Source organism: Pectinophora gossypiella, chromosome 18 (assembly GCF_024362695.1).
Source record: "Pectinophora gossypiella chromosome 18, ilPecGoss1.1, whole genome shotgun sequence".
NCBI lineage: Eukaryota > Metazoa > Arthropoda > Insecta > Lepidoptera > Gelechiidae > Pectinophora > Pectinophora gossypiella.
Window position 1 is genome coordinate 9,412,406 of NC_065421.1, and position 13,724 is coordinate 9,426,129.

The window sequence follows — 13,724 nt, forward strand, 5'->3', positions numbered from 1 at the left end:
CTGTCGGTTCATACTTTGACAGTTGGCTATCCATTATTGTCATGTGCTCTAAATTAGTTCATTTTACCGTTATTTTCCTAGAAACTTATACTAACTTTCATTTCAACTATTTTCTCTTCGTGTGATATAATTTTGTCGCCAGCCACTTTTGACAAATTTACCTTTGTTACTCAATAATTGAAAAACATACTTCGCGTGATTAATTGGATCTTTTATTATGAATAGGAACTGTTACATAGCAACATTAGCAACAGTATAACTTTTACCGAATGTTTGACCGAGTTAATTAATTATACATATCCTGTGTAAAATAAAATAATGTACCATTAAATAATATAGGTATTATAAAATTTCCTGCAAAACAAATTCTTTGAGTGGAGTTCAGTGGCCTTTCTGGAGCGACTGTCACCAAAATAAACCCTCGCTCCGGTCTAAACTTAGTTCTCCGTTCCATGACAGCTCGAGTGTCACTTTTTAGATTATCGTATGTACATCAAATTACTTTATCGTTTTATTAACACTATAAAATTATCTGTTGACAATCTGTAATATTTTTACTATTAGTGTGAATATCACTCGTCCGTATATGATATCGGGCCCACGTCGCCGTGATGGGCGATTGTTGACGGGTATCTCAAAACGTTATCGTTCGCGTGGCGCTCGAATGAACGGGAACCCTTAAAATTTATCATCGGTTACGTCGCTCGGTGTAGGTACGGCGTGTTATGCGGCGCGCGGCGTCACGAGTGCGCCGCCGCCACTCACCGCGTATCATTCGCGCTACAAACCTCGAAGCAGGCCAGTCGTGTACAGTCACCGCGCACCGACGCTCCGTCACGCGAACCCGATCAGCTGTTTCGCCGTCAACCAACTACCCACTAGCGGCGAAACTTTTCTTTTTTTATTATCACTCAAACAAAACAACAATTGGACAAACCATGGTAAGGATCCAAGTGTAGTGACAGTGTACAGTGAACAGTGGAATGTGTAATTTCAAGTGCCAGTTTTATAGCACCGATCATTGCTTTTCAAGTTTACTATCTTTGCGAAAAGTGTCATTAGCGGACGGACATGTCTTTCGTTTAACTTCAAACTGTCGATTAAAAAGTGAAACACTTATCTAATAACCAAAATTCAATAACTTCTAACTTTGTTTGTGTTTTAATTTGTCGTAAAGTTTTTAACTTAAAAATATACTCGATATTAAAAAGTCCCTGAGCCTATTTGACTTTTACAGACACTTAAATATTTGAAGTCGTTTCGTGATTTTAAAATTCTGCTGTAGGTTGTTTTGTATTTCTAACACCGTCAGTGTTTTTATTGTCTGCGGCGTCGGGAAGATTTAACAGGATATTGTGCAAATTTTCCTCCAGTTGCATCGGTTGTGAACTAATGTGATTGAAAGCGCGTCAGTTGCGGCTGCGCTTGCGCTTGTGCGTGTGCGTTGTTTGTGCGACTTGCTAAAATTAACATGCGCCCCCCTCCCGCGCAGCGTGTTATATAACCGCGCCACGGCGGCCTTGACTCCCGCGCCGCTTCTCGCCGCTTGCCATTGGCAGGTTTGCGACCGATGCGCTCTTCTATTCGCTGCCACTATTGACTTGGTTTTTGCTTACTTGTTTGTAATGTCAACAGGGCCAATATCCTGATTCACTCCTTTTTCAGAGTTGTTTAGTTTTTCAATTTTCATAATGAGTCTTGCAGTCATTACTTGACTCACTGTACATTGTTGTTGTTTCTATTTGTATTGGTTTATGATTCTATTATATTATTACTTCATCGATATTTAATTCTGTACAATGCACGGAATTATTATCCTTACAGAGTTGATGTAGTGGTTTCTTATTGGCGTTCGGTCACATTATTCATACTACAAACACCTTTGAAAAAACGGATACTTTGTGGTTAGACTTGCTTAACTTGTATGCATGGAGGAATACAATGGTAATTTTATGACCCCTCCTCAATTTATACAATACTTTCAGTCATTTGAAATTTTGATTTGACAACATCCACAGCATTAGCAGAAGGTACTCATAAAAGTGTTTGGATAATGTAACGGAGTTTAGTACTATTTCATTAGTTGTGGTCTTTATATAACTTGCTGTCATCTCATAATATTAGCGTAACATTAGGTGATTATCTACTAATCTTATCAGCATCGGCCTTCAAATATATTTCCAAATATTTATCAACGCGACATCATACATACCTGTCGTCTGGTTTTTACTAACATTATGTGATAACACCTATATCTTATTCCTATATCCTATATCTTACTGCGCAATCTTATAGCGTAATTAATAATAAACGGTATTACGTCAATAACCGTTTAGTCTTTTTAATTGTTGAAAAGTCTCGATTCGTCCGAGTTGAATTTTAAGCAAAATACTGCAGGAAAACTTTTTTGTTTCCTTAAAAAAAGGTTATAGGGTTTTTGTCTGGAAAGTTTCCATTTTAAATGCAATTTGTTTGACCAAACGCAGCATTTACATCTTCCGGCAGTTGTTTCAACATAGTTGTTTCCTGTGGTTGAAATTAAATGAGAGCCGGCTTAATTTTTTAATTTTATTTAATGGGGTTGTACGAATTTGTTTGTGCGTGCAAGGCGACGTCACGTTGCCCTCGACCGTGGCAGATGTAATTGTTGAATTGCCTGCCTGCTCCCGCTCGACGGTGCGCGATTCACGGCCAAGGTCGCCCAAACAGCTGCCTCGCTCAGACACCTCGCACAAATCTCTATCATTACTATTACACAATTCGACGCCGCCACCTACTCCAATGTCGTATATTTTCGACACTTCAGCCTCAACTTGTACGTCATCCCATGCATCATTAAATCATCGTTTTAGCTTTTCTTCATAGAAATAACGAAAGTTGTCCAATAAGCGCTTGGAACTTCATCGCGAAACCTATAAATTTATGTTATTATATGCTTCAGTCTATTTTTGTTACGCAGAAGCCTAAAAGAGTGTCATTGTAGGTAGCCTAAAAGCGAGTGAGATAGGACGTGGATTAGAATCTGCGGCCGGCAATCGATACGGGCCCACCGCGTGTTTTGGGTGCGCGCGCAACATTTCTTACTGCTCCTGGTGAATGGCCGGCGCGAGAAGTATGGGAGGCTTTTCTGAGGGGGTGAGAATAGCAAGGTCGTTAGCAAGGCCGTGCTTACTAGCAGCCCGGCGTCCCGTTCCCACAAATCGTAAATGCCTTCCTCTATCACATTCCCACAAATTCACTTTCTAAAATAGCGTAGATGCAATGGCAAAATAAAACACACCCCCTTACGATTTATGTCTAGCCAAGGATGAGTCGACTATTTTGGTCGTCGGTCAAAATTGCGTCATAATAAATCTGCAGACGCCGGCGCTCCGATTATCACAGTTAATAATTGAACTTGGAATAATTGTGGGTAACCTTGACTTTTTCAATGTAGAGGCTTATCCGTTTATGTTTCGATACGCAAGAGAAACACTTGCGGTTGTTTGATAATAAATCGTATTTTTCCGCTCGATCAGTATCTGTCAGATGTTGCTTCAAACTCTGTCGATGTTGACTCAGGAAATTTGTTTCAGCTACCGATCCCTTCATTTTCTGATATTAATCTTGTAATAGAATTTGCATGCGATAAGTTTGAAGAATTGGTAATTTTGAGAAGTTTTCATACATTGTCGGCTATCTGAAGCCAATGTATACTTGACCTTGTTGTCGTCAACAAGTTATCTATCAGTGTTTGATGTTCAAGCCATTGACGCACGTTGGCCAGGGGGCCAATCCTTGGGTTATCTATTAGCTTGACATTCATTAATTAATCCCTAACGTTGTTCTAGTCGTAGTTCAGTCAAGATAGTTGACTTATCATCACACTATCAAGAATCACGTTTTCTTGTCAAATAAGTTGCGACTCCGCTGCAGTCCACACGTGTTCCTCTGACACTCGCTCCTCATTTGTACCAACTTCAGTAATTTGATTTTATGCTGGGCAATATTAATTTTGGAAGCTTATCATTTATTTATTGCTGGCAGGTAATATACTTAATGTTTCCGTTCATTAAATAACGTCCTTACATTTTATTCCGCGTTTTTTTCATGGTTCTTAAATATATATCGTTGTATAACGATGTTTTCGTGTAAACAAGTTATCACGCCACCTCAAGTCAGTGATAATTTACGACTTATTTGTGTCACATTGTTGCTAACAATAGAAATAATCATTGCGTGATGTTTGATTATTTTCAAATACTTTACCAGTTCTCACTCCTATGACTATGACGATTCTAAAGGTTTGCAGTTTGCTGTTAATGTTTGATTGTAATCTTATCTACCTACATTGTACTATTTGTCGTAGTAAACCGTACCTGCTGTTTCAATTTCGATTACAGCTTTAAATGTTGTAAAACATTTCCTGTGCAGTAAATCTTCTTACCTTCTCGTTTCATTTTTATACGTGGCTATTTATCTACTTGTGTACACATGGATAATTATGGTGTGTTATATTAGCTAGCTATGTCTAGACAAAACAAATTAGCATCCCGCCGGTACCGATCAGTTCTATTGCACATCTAGCTATCGGACCTATACAGCCGCGCTCAACGTTAGCCTTGAGTATTGTTGACTGATTACGCGCTATTGTACATCCTACACCGACACCGATACATCGTTATCTATACATTTTCTATTCACACGCGTTACTTACTCGTATGGAAAACTTATTAACTTCGTACACAATTTAATGTTTTGCTTGTAATGACCATGCAGTTTGCATTATAGTTTGTAATGGCGGCATGGCACTTGAACGTACACTCACTGAGCGGTAGACCGTGTAGGCTGAAGATAGGGCGATGTTACTATGTTATATTATGTTCGCAGCGGTATCGAGTGCAGAGATGAGGTGTTCGCCGCACACCAAGTGCAGCACGCGGACTTGAAGCCCGTGGTGGCCGCGCCAGTCGCGCCTGCGCTCGCGCCGCAGCCTATACCCGCAGATATACCCAACGGTGCTATAGTCGCCACCATACCTCCAGAAGAGGAACGCCCCATACCCGTGACAGAACTCATATTTGCACCACGACAAAAGGAAATGAACAAAGGCTTTCTCATGTTCTGCCAAAACCAGGGATTTACAAGTGAGTCCCACTTGCGATCCTTGAAATTGCACCGCTTAGGTATCTGAATCTTGCTTTAGTTGTTTACCTTTATTATCTACGGATTTTTGTAAAACTCCTGATTCACTTTCAGTGCTTAAAGACGAGCCGGAAGATCTGACCCATTTGGCGCCCACAGCCGGTGACGTTTGCATTCCTCTGGAGAACAGTCCTTTCGATATGTTCGACGAATTCATCCTCAGTGACAATTACTGCAGCCTTTTGGGAGACGACTTAGCTAATGGATCACCAGTCGATTCATTGACTGCCGACTCCTTGTTGATGTCCTCGCCTGAACCTCAGGTAACTATGGTTTTGATTCAGTGGTCAGTTAAATATTTTATTTTAATAAAATTTTAGAATGACTAATGGGGTCCTTCACTTTTAGGAAAACGACTCATCATGCGAACGTTCGTCGTTGCTGACAGATTTATCGTTAGACGCGTTCGACAGCGGGAGGTCAGATGACATAGAGGACGGGCACTCGCCGTTCATCCCAACGAGGGATGAGTTGCCAGTGCTGGAGCCGGCGGTGATGTGGGGGGCTCTGCCCGACAGTGTGAGCATGGCTCGCCCACAGCCGCCGGACCAGGCCTCGCCCGCCCCGGCGTTGCAGCGCCTCCTGGCCGCGCCCCCCACCGGACCCCCGCCACAGGATCTCATTACTAATATTTACTCAGATCAAGGTATATCACAGAACAATAAATTATTTAATGTTGTTATCCCTTTAAACGAAAAATAGCAATTCAATCGCCCCTTCCTTTGTAGGTCTAATTCCAAGCAGAAGCGTATCGAGTATATCGACGTGGGACACGGGAGTAAAGAGAGTGATGAAGCAGGACGAGGAGCCGAGTGCAAAACGCGTGAAACGCAGCCCGTCCCCGGCTAGAAAGCCCGGCGCCCAGTCGTCCAGCGTGCTCATGAACCTGCTGGTGAGCGGCTGCGACGTAGACGCCGGCTACATCTGCATGGTGCAGTGTCGCCCGCGCCAGAAGGCCAAGGCCTGAGGCCCCCCGCCTCGCCCCCAAAAAAAACTGTGATAATACACGTCCAGTGTTCACTCAATGCCTCTGTGCTTTCCCTCACAGAACTTTCAATCTGGTCAGATATACGAATTTGTTTTAATGCAGTGCCGTCAAACCTTGTGATATTACTTGTGTAGCGCTTTGTGGCTAAGTCACAACACGTCGTCAATCGCAGTCCTACAAGACAATAAGTCGGCACTAGCCAGATTAAAGTCTGCGATAGCATCGATTAGGTCAGGAGGGCTAGTCAAACGGGGCTTTCTGACTGAGCAGTAGGCGAGCTATCTTCCACGGACTTGCAATCTCGCGCATTCGATGGAGAGCGCTAATAGACTCAAGTGTTAGAAGTGTGGGTAAACCCGCACAATAGTGAATATTTTCGAAGCAATTGATCGTTTAGTTGTTGATACTAGTGCTTAAGTTAACCGTGCGCATATCGTGATGGTTATGTGATGGGTGGTGTGTCGTTCCTAGGTTACTAGTTACCGCAGCCGCCGGCGCCGCGCCGTCAGGGTCCGCGCCGGCGGCCTCGCCGCGCACTCAGTCTTATGTTCGTGGTTCGAACCCAGTCAATATTAAGAACTTAGATTTATTGTGTACCTACTCTCAGAGGTTATTGCTATTTATTCGTTACTATAAGTACGCTTAAATGTCAACTATGACGATTATTTTTTACATCGAGTTAGTTAGGGTCACTTGATTTAGTCAGTCGACTTGTAGTGTGAGCCGAGGTTATGTACATGTATTCAGAGTTTATCGTAGAACGCGCAGTCTCTGGGACAGTTCGTAGACACGATAGTTGTTTGATGTATAAACTTTCCCACTGCCAAATGATACAAAGTACAACTTAGAACAAAATATAGTTATGTTGTACCTACAGTTTGTATTTATTTTCGTTACATAAAACATTTGGATATCTATACATGTATTTGTAGAGTATTTCTGTAATTTTTGAAATAATCACTCGTTCAAATGATATTTTAGATAAGAGAACACCTTTAGCCATGAGAGACTCCAACGTTTTAGGCATAAAGTGCTTTGCCGTCGTCGCAATATTACTATATACTATTGATATATTCGAAATTTTAAAATATCATCGTTGTTATTTTAATAACTTTATAGATAGATTAAGTGGATGATGTAATTAGGAAAGTAAAACATTATTTTTCTCGAAAGAAATAAATGGATACCCAATGATAATGACAAAAAAAGATATATTTGAAAAATATATAAAAAATTAGTCGAGGTAAAAAGGTGCATGTTGATTTTATTTATCCTTTTCCCGTCCTAACATCCCGCCTACGGAGTATTGGCTCGATAAGACGTAGTACCATAGACTGGGTATAAAAACGTAGTTGAGTCTAGATTCTAGTCTGAGCTGGAATCACGTGATCAACCTTATTGCGATCTTCGTTTGGACTAATATTAAGTCGATTACGTAAGTAGGACCTACTGTTTACTTCGTCCTATGAATGTACTAGTATCTACAGTACGTACATACATTAGACTAAATTATCACTCGTTAGTGATTCAATGTGATGTGGGTTATTTAAATTTGTATCATCATAACGACAATGCGATCGGACTCAATGAGGAATCTATAAAGAACAAATTATTTCAATTCAAACGACCTTACAATAAATTCTAATAGAAACGTTCAATACTTATAGAGTTGTAGTATACGTATAAATATATAAATTTACGCTAGTAATACATACTATACGTATTTTGTGGTAGTATATTATATATATATTGGGGTAGAAAGCCATAAGTCATTATTAAAAGATAAATTGCAGCCAGTTTTAGTAGGTAAAAAATAAAGATAATAATAATATTACATTGTAAATATAAGGGTAATAATAATGAGCTCGGTAATGAATAATACTTATTAGTTTTATGCTTAATTTATCGCAAAGCAACGAATCACGCGACGGAAAATAGGCACTAGCGTGCCGAGTTAGCGCTGGAAACGTTTTTATGTGATTCGGTCCATCGAATGGCCGTTCACGGTGTTCTTGGCACTAATAAAATATTATTTTCCACAATATGGCCTCCAGAATGAGCCACTAACATGCTTCTACCAGACTAAAATAATAACTTACAAAAAATGAACGGAATTTTAGCTTTACCCATATTGTGAAATATGAAATATTTTTTACCGCCAACAATGGACATTAAATTCCCTGAATATTCAATTAGAACTTCGATTGAACGTCTATCAAAAGGATTTTTAACAAATAACAGCCGGCGAAATGAAATCATAAATATTTATATTTTTTATTCTTCTATCATGTGGGTTGTGACGTGGATAACCAACCGCAACAACCCTCGTGTCAGGGTTATTATTGAGCCGCCAAAGGCCACTGACATGGTTCATGTAACGACAATTTTTTTATTGACAGAAATAAGATACATATTAAGTATTTATACTCTTATTCAATTCGGTCACGCCTGATACGAACTGATAAGAAGAAATAATTAAATTAGAAATACGGCCAAGAATATTACAATTTATTATTTACGCTAGATTTACCTCACCCCCTCTGGGTTTTACTTTAGTCTTAAATGGCCAATAAAGAGGATCCCGCGCGGGCTGTCTATCTCGCTCTGACTCGGCATTTAGGTACACTTTAGGCGGGATTTTTGTATGGAGTATCCTGGGTGCAAATACTGAAGTATGATGGGCATTATGACTGGGTGTTAAACTGACACCAGTCATAAGTAGTGCTGTTTGAACTGGGCTGAAAAGTTTTAGATGAAACCAACGTCCCAAAGTTTATTCATCAGCCAGTGAGTTAGTTGCTCTGTGTCCGTAGAGGAATAATTAATGTATGACACGAACTTTTCAAATAGTTTTCTCACACATTTTACGCTTAGATGGTTCTTATTCCGAACAATCATATTATTCTGAACTACAGTTTTGGCTTGCTTTCCGCAGAATCAAGTTAGCTACTGACCTACAGTAATGAAACTCAAAATAAGATCACGGGTTCGGTTTTAAAAAGATCGATATTTCCTTTTTTTGAAGCCTCAAAACTCTACATTTAATAACAGGGTTACCAAAGAGAGTTCATGTAGCTTTTGAACACTGCATAATAAGGTGTGTTAAACAAAAAAAGCCAATAGAAAGCTGCTATTAATATTCTTCTAATATATTAGAAATAGGTTCCCTTTGATTACAATCTCACTTGATGGTAGATAGGTCACAAGCTTATCTAGAAAATGCCGAAATCACCCTAGCGTTTACCATGAACGTTAGGTCTGGTTTGCAAAGGTTAAATTACATCAATAAACCTAGTAGGTATTCCCGTCCAGTCCACGTTCAAACCCTATACCTACGTGCGTCAGAAACAGAGTTTTTATTACATTAGGTTGATATCGATATAAAATTTAAAAAGAACGATTTGATAGATGATGATATTCCAGCCGGTTTCGGTTGATCTGCTTGTATGTGGTTTATTGTAACCAATCTCTTTGGGGAGAAATCCTCGCACAATGCGGGCATGCGAGCAAACTTTAAATACGTATAATTAATTGATTGATTGGTTGATAGTCACGGTATGAAAGAATTTACAAGTTAATTTAAAAAATAATAATAATACGCGTCATCAGGCATTGTTCATCTTTTCCAGATGATTTATACAGTATCTAAGGCACTTTCATGACTACATAATCCAATACGAGAACGGCAATAATCTGTAGTATGAATTTTATATAGGTAAGTTAAAGTTGCGATAATCGAAGAAAAACGCCTGCGCAGTAAAGGATGTCCATAAATCCAAATTCTGATTAAACCTCGAGGCAGTTTAGCGGTTTTGATTCTCCGTCCAAAAGTTATGTCGAGATTAAAGATGGGTACTTTAGGAGCGTATCATCCTGTTTGGAAGTCATATCGATGAGACTATACTAATAATGTGAAACCAATTCGTAAGAAGGTCTTTTGCATTATTCTAATTTGCTCTGTTTAAACGTGCTGTGAATTATTAATAGAAAGTATTATCCACACGAATATTATAAATGCGAAAGTAACTCATAAAAAATATCGGGAGTCTAACGCGGTAAGAACCCGTTATTATGCGCTTTAATTATGATAATAACCGCGTAAACTTAAAACAATGTATCTATGTAAGAAAAATTGAAATAGTAGGTATATACGATAAGAGCAGTAAAGCAGAGAGCCTTTTAAGCCAACGTTATGAGGCCCGCAGTTTCTGGCAGTAAAGCGGACGTCGACGTCTAGACCTCCCCCCATACAGCCACCCAGGGGTCCCCCTGTCCCCCAGCACGAGTAGGCTTTGTTTTCAACGCCCTAAAACCTACTATAGTTCAATAGATAGTATTCTTAAACTGAGTAGCAGGACTGTTTAAGGCCTAAAACTTTGTTCATTTTGTCAAAGGACTGTTTTATATTCAGTCACTTCGAAAAGTGTACAAGAGAAGGTAGTTGAAGATTTGTTAGTAATATTTTTTCTTAGTATGAGAATTCTTGTCCAAATAAAATTTTAGGCGATTTGGGTAAGCCTGCAAATATAGTACTAGTGCGCCCGTTTAATGACAATAGGCTCGTATCTTGAGAAATCTCTAGCAATAGAATAATGAAATACTATTTTATATCCCGTAACTCATCAAATACCAAATCTTTTTTCTAACTCGGTTGGCTGCGGGTGTGGGTGACACCCAGCAAATAGTATTGTAATTGACACATCCGCTATTATCAGGGGATTCTTAACCGTAATCCTATCGGAATCTGTGACGGCGTTTTGAGACCCTCATCCCAAGTCTTGAGCACGCAATTGTCATAATTTTAGGCCGCGCTTATCATGCTCAGTTAGGTATGCGCACGGAATAGAATAAACAGGTTGGAAGGGCCCGGTAAGCGTGAAACGCGCGCCATACAAGTATGAACAAAAAGTTCATACTTCAACTGTGCACTCCACACGTCCGAGTGTATTAAATAGTCGTATTGTGCGTTACCTGGAGGACAAAAAAATCAAATACCGTCTACTATTCAAGGACGACCGCCTTATCACAGGGACGCTTAAAATCTTAGTATGATCGGCTATTTATAAAAAAAAAAAAACACTTTTGTATGCGGTATGCTACGAAAAGTAATGATAAAATTGCAGCGTATCACATAAAATGTACATTGCCGCTGAAGTGACTATGGAATTTGAAAAGCAATAGAGCTATTGTAGTTATCTGTTTGCTGGAGTAGTAGTAAAAGAGAGCGGGGTTGAACCGGCGACAGCGGTTCTCATACAATATGCGCGTTAGGGCCTTTCCATTCTCTCTCTTCTATTCCGTAGGAATACGGACATTGGAGATATTATGCATTATATTATGTAAGTGTTATTGCGTTGTCTCACAGCTATTGTTAATACTATAACAAAACATGGCATCATGCCTGTGTCTCCGAAAGGGTAGGCAGTGGTGAATAGTAGATACATACACCCACTCCTCGGTAACTATGTTTAAAGTCCAATGTTACAGGGAAATTAAAACCCGTGCCATATTCCCTTTGTCACCGAAAGACGGACACTTCTATTGTTATTGTTAAAAAGCGGGCATCCTCTAGTGTGGGCAAAAATATCGGTCTACATCTGATAAAAAATATGTCCTCGTGAAGAATACGTAGATATCTCCATACAATAGAAAGGGTCAGCAATGACAACGTTCAGAAAACAAATGGATACTATCTTGCATGAACGACGCCCATTTTGTGGTTATCAATGTCTTTTATTGCAACCAATGTGTGGTCTTCCTAACTTTATCTTACGACTTAATTTGTAGGAGCTGCAAAAAAATTTGCATGAAATAATCTCATAATAAAACATTTTATATCAAAGGTTTTGTTGTTCCTCAATTTTTTTCCGAATAAAAAGTTACTTTGCAACTGAAAGTGTATAAAACAAAATGTCTCTTTGGAGAACATAATACGTAGCAGTCTTAGAAAACAAAGATCGCTTGCGGCGTTAACTTACAAACTTATATAAATTTGTATAAAATCAACACACAAACTATCTATTTTATACGTAAGTCTACTTATGGTATCTATACAACGAAATCTTTGGAATTAAGGCCACATTTCTTATAATAAATTGATATGATACATATACGTTATAGTGATTGGTAAGTTCGATCATCTTATAATACACCCGCCGTACGTAGGACGCCCTAATCCCTTAATCGATTTCTTTGTCATGCCTGGCATAATAATATAGTACTTTTTTCGACTTCTCCCGGACAATACATTGAATTTAGAACGTAAATAATTTAAATCCATTGATCACGCCTTTTTTCCGTTGATAGTGTTACCCAATAATCGGCTGTATATCGGTTAGTAATCGATTCTTTTCTGAGCCCCTAAATAATCTAAATATCGATGCGCGTATCGATAGTATCAATACTATCGATTAAATCGATATTATCAGTCTAGATAATAAGGGGACTTTCCAGGCTACGTTCTTCATAAATAATACACATGACTCTGTAAAGATTTTTCTTCGTTTAACTTTCTAATTTTATGGATAACAGACACGTGCATCTTTTATCTTTGTTTTTAGGTGTAAATGTTGCCCAAATTCAAATATATCTTTATTCAGTAGGTAACATAGTTACACTTTGAATCGTCGATTTTTACATAACGAACGCCCCTTTGTATTACACCCAAACACAATTACATCTTCCATCCATTATTCTACTCAAAAATAAAGAAAAGCAATAAAGCTAGCAACATAATTCTATACTAATTATTTATTCTTCTATATTAATTACAAAAATATGCTTCTGCCATTACATTAGTCGAGTAATGAGAAAATAATTATCACGTTTATTCTCGATAGCGCCATCTATATTCTTTTTGGGGAACATAGCCTGGATAATCCTTCATTGCAATCTAGGCAATTTCGTAGGTACCTGTATTTTTAAGAGTGAATTAAAAAATTGCGCAAAATGAAACGTTCAACTAATTAGGGTCGTAAGGCCCAGATTTTGAAAGGCAAAATCCAAATCGCATTGTTTAATTATTGCGCCTTGAAATCCCGGCTTTATGAGGTTATACCGGGCAATACGGCTCACTACCTATCACTCTGGTGTAACAGAAAGCTCGGTGAGGTGTGGATACTTAGATCATCTTACGATGAATGTACCTCTTACTACTAGGGATATATCTTTTTTATTATGTATTTCCTTTTGAAATATGATAATAATAAGGAAAAGCGTGAAAATCTTTCAGCAAACTAATTTATCATTTCCCTAGCATTATCCCGTTTTTCACAGGGTCTGCTTACCTAACCTGAAGATTTAACAGATCCGGTTTTTCGCAGAAGCAACTGCCTGTCCGACCTTCCAACCCGCGAAGGGAAAACCAGCCCAATATAGGCTAGGTCACATACCACCAAAAATGCATTTCTCGGGAATGTGGGTTTCCTCACGACGTTCTCCTTCACCGATAAGCACGTGATAAGCATTTTATGATCCAAACAAACAAACATGCAAATGTTTCAGCAAACTAATTAACTTTACGCAATACGCAAACTGTTGCCCCGAAATTAAC

General features: G+C 38.9%; 1 protein-coding gene across 3 annotated transcripts in view; it reads left to right on the forward strand.

Moving 5' to 3' along the window:
• LOC126375122 (hypoxia-inducible factor 1-alpha) overlaps positions 1-13,724 on the forward strand; it is a 118,530-nt gene that overhangs the window by 98,826 nt on the left and 5,980 nt on the right. For 2 of the 3 annotated variants that reach the window (XM_050021968.1, XM_050021966.1), the window contains exons 8-11: positions 4,870-5,165; positions 5,239-5,447; positions 5,533-5,830; positions 5,913-6,076. In XM_050021968.1, the coding sequence (XP_049877925.1) occupies positions 4,870-5,165; positions 5,239-5,447; positions 5,533-5,830; positions 5,913-6,076 (967 nt within the window). The remainder of the gene's footprint in view (positions 1-4,869; positions 5,166-5,238; positions 5,448-5,532; positions 5,831-5,912; positions 6,077-13,724) is intronic. The other variant, XM_050021967.1, reaches the window with a different exon arrangement.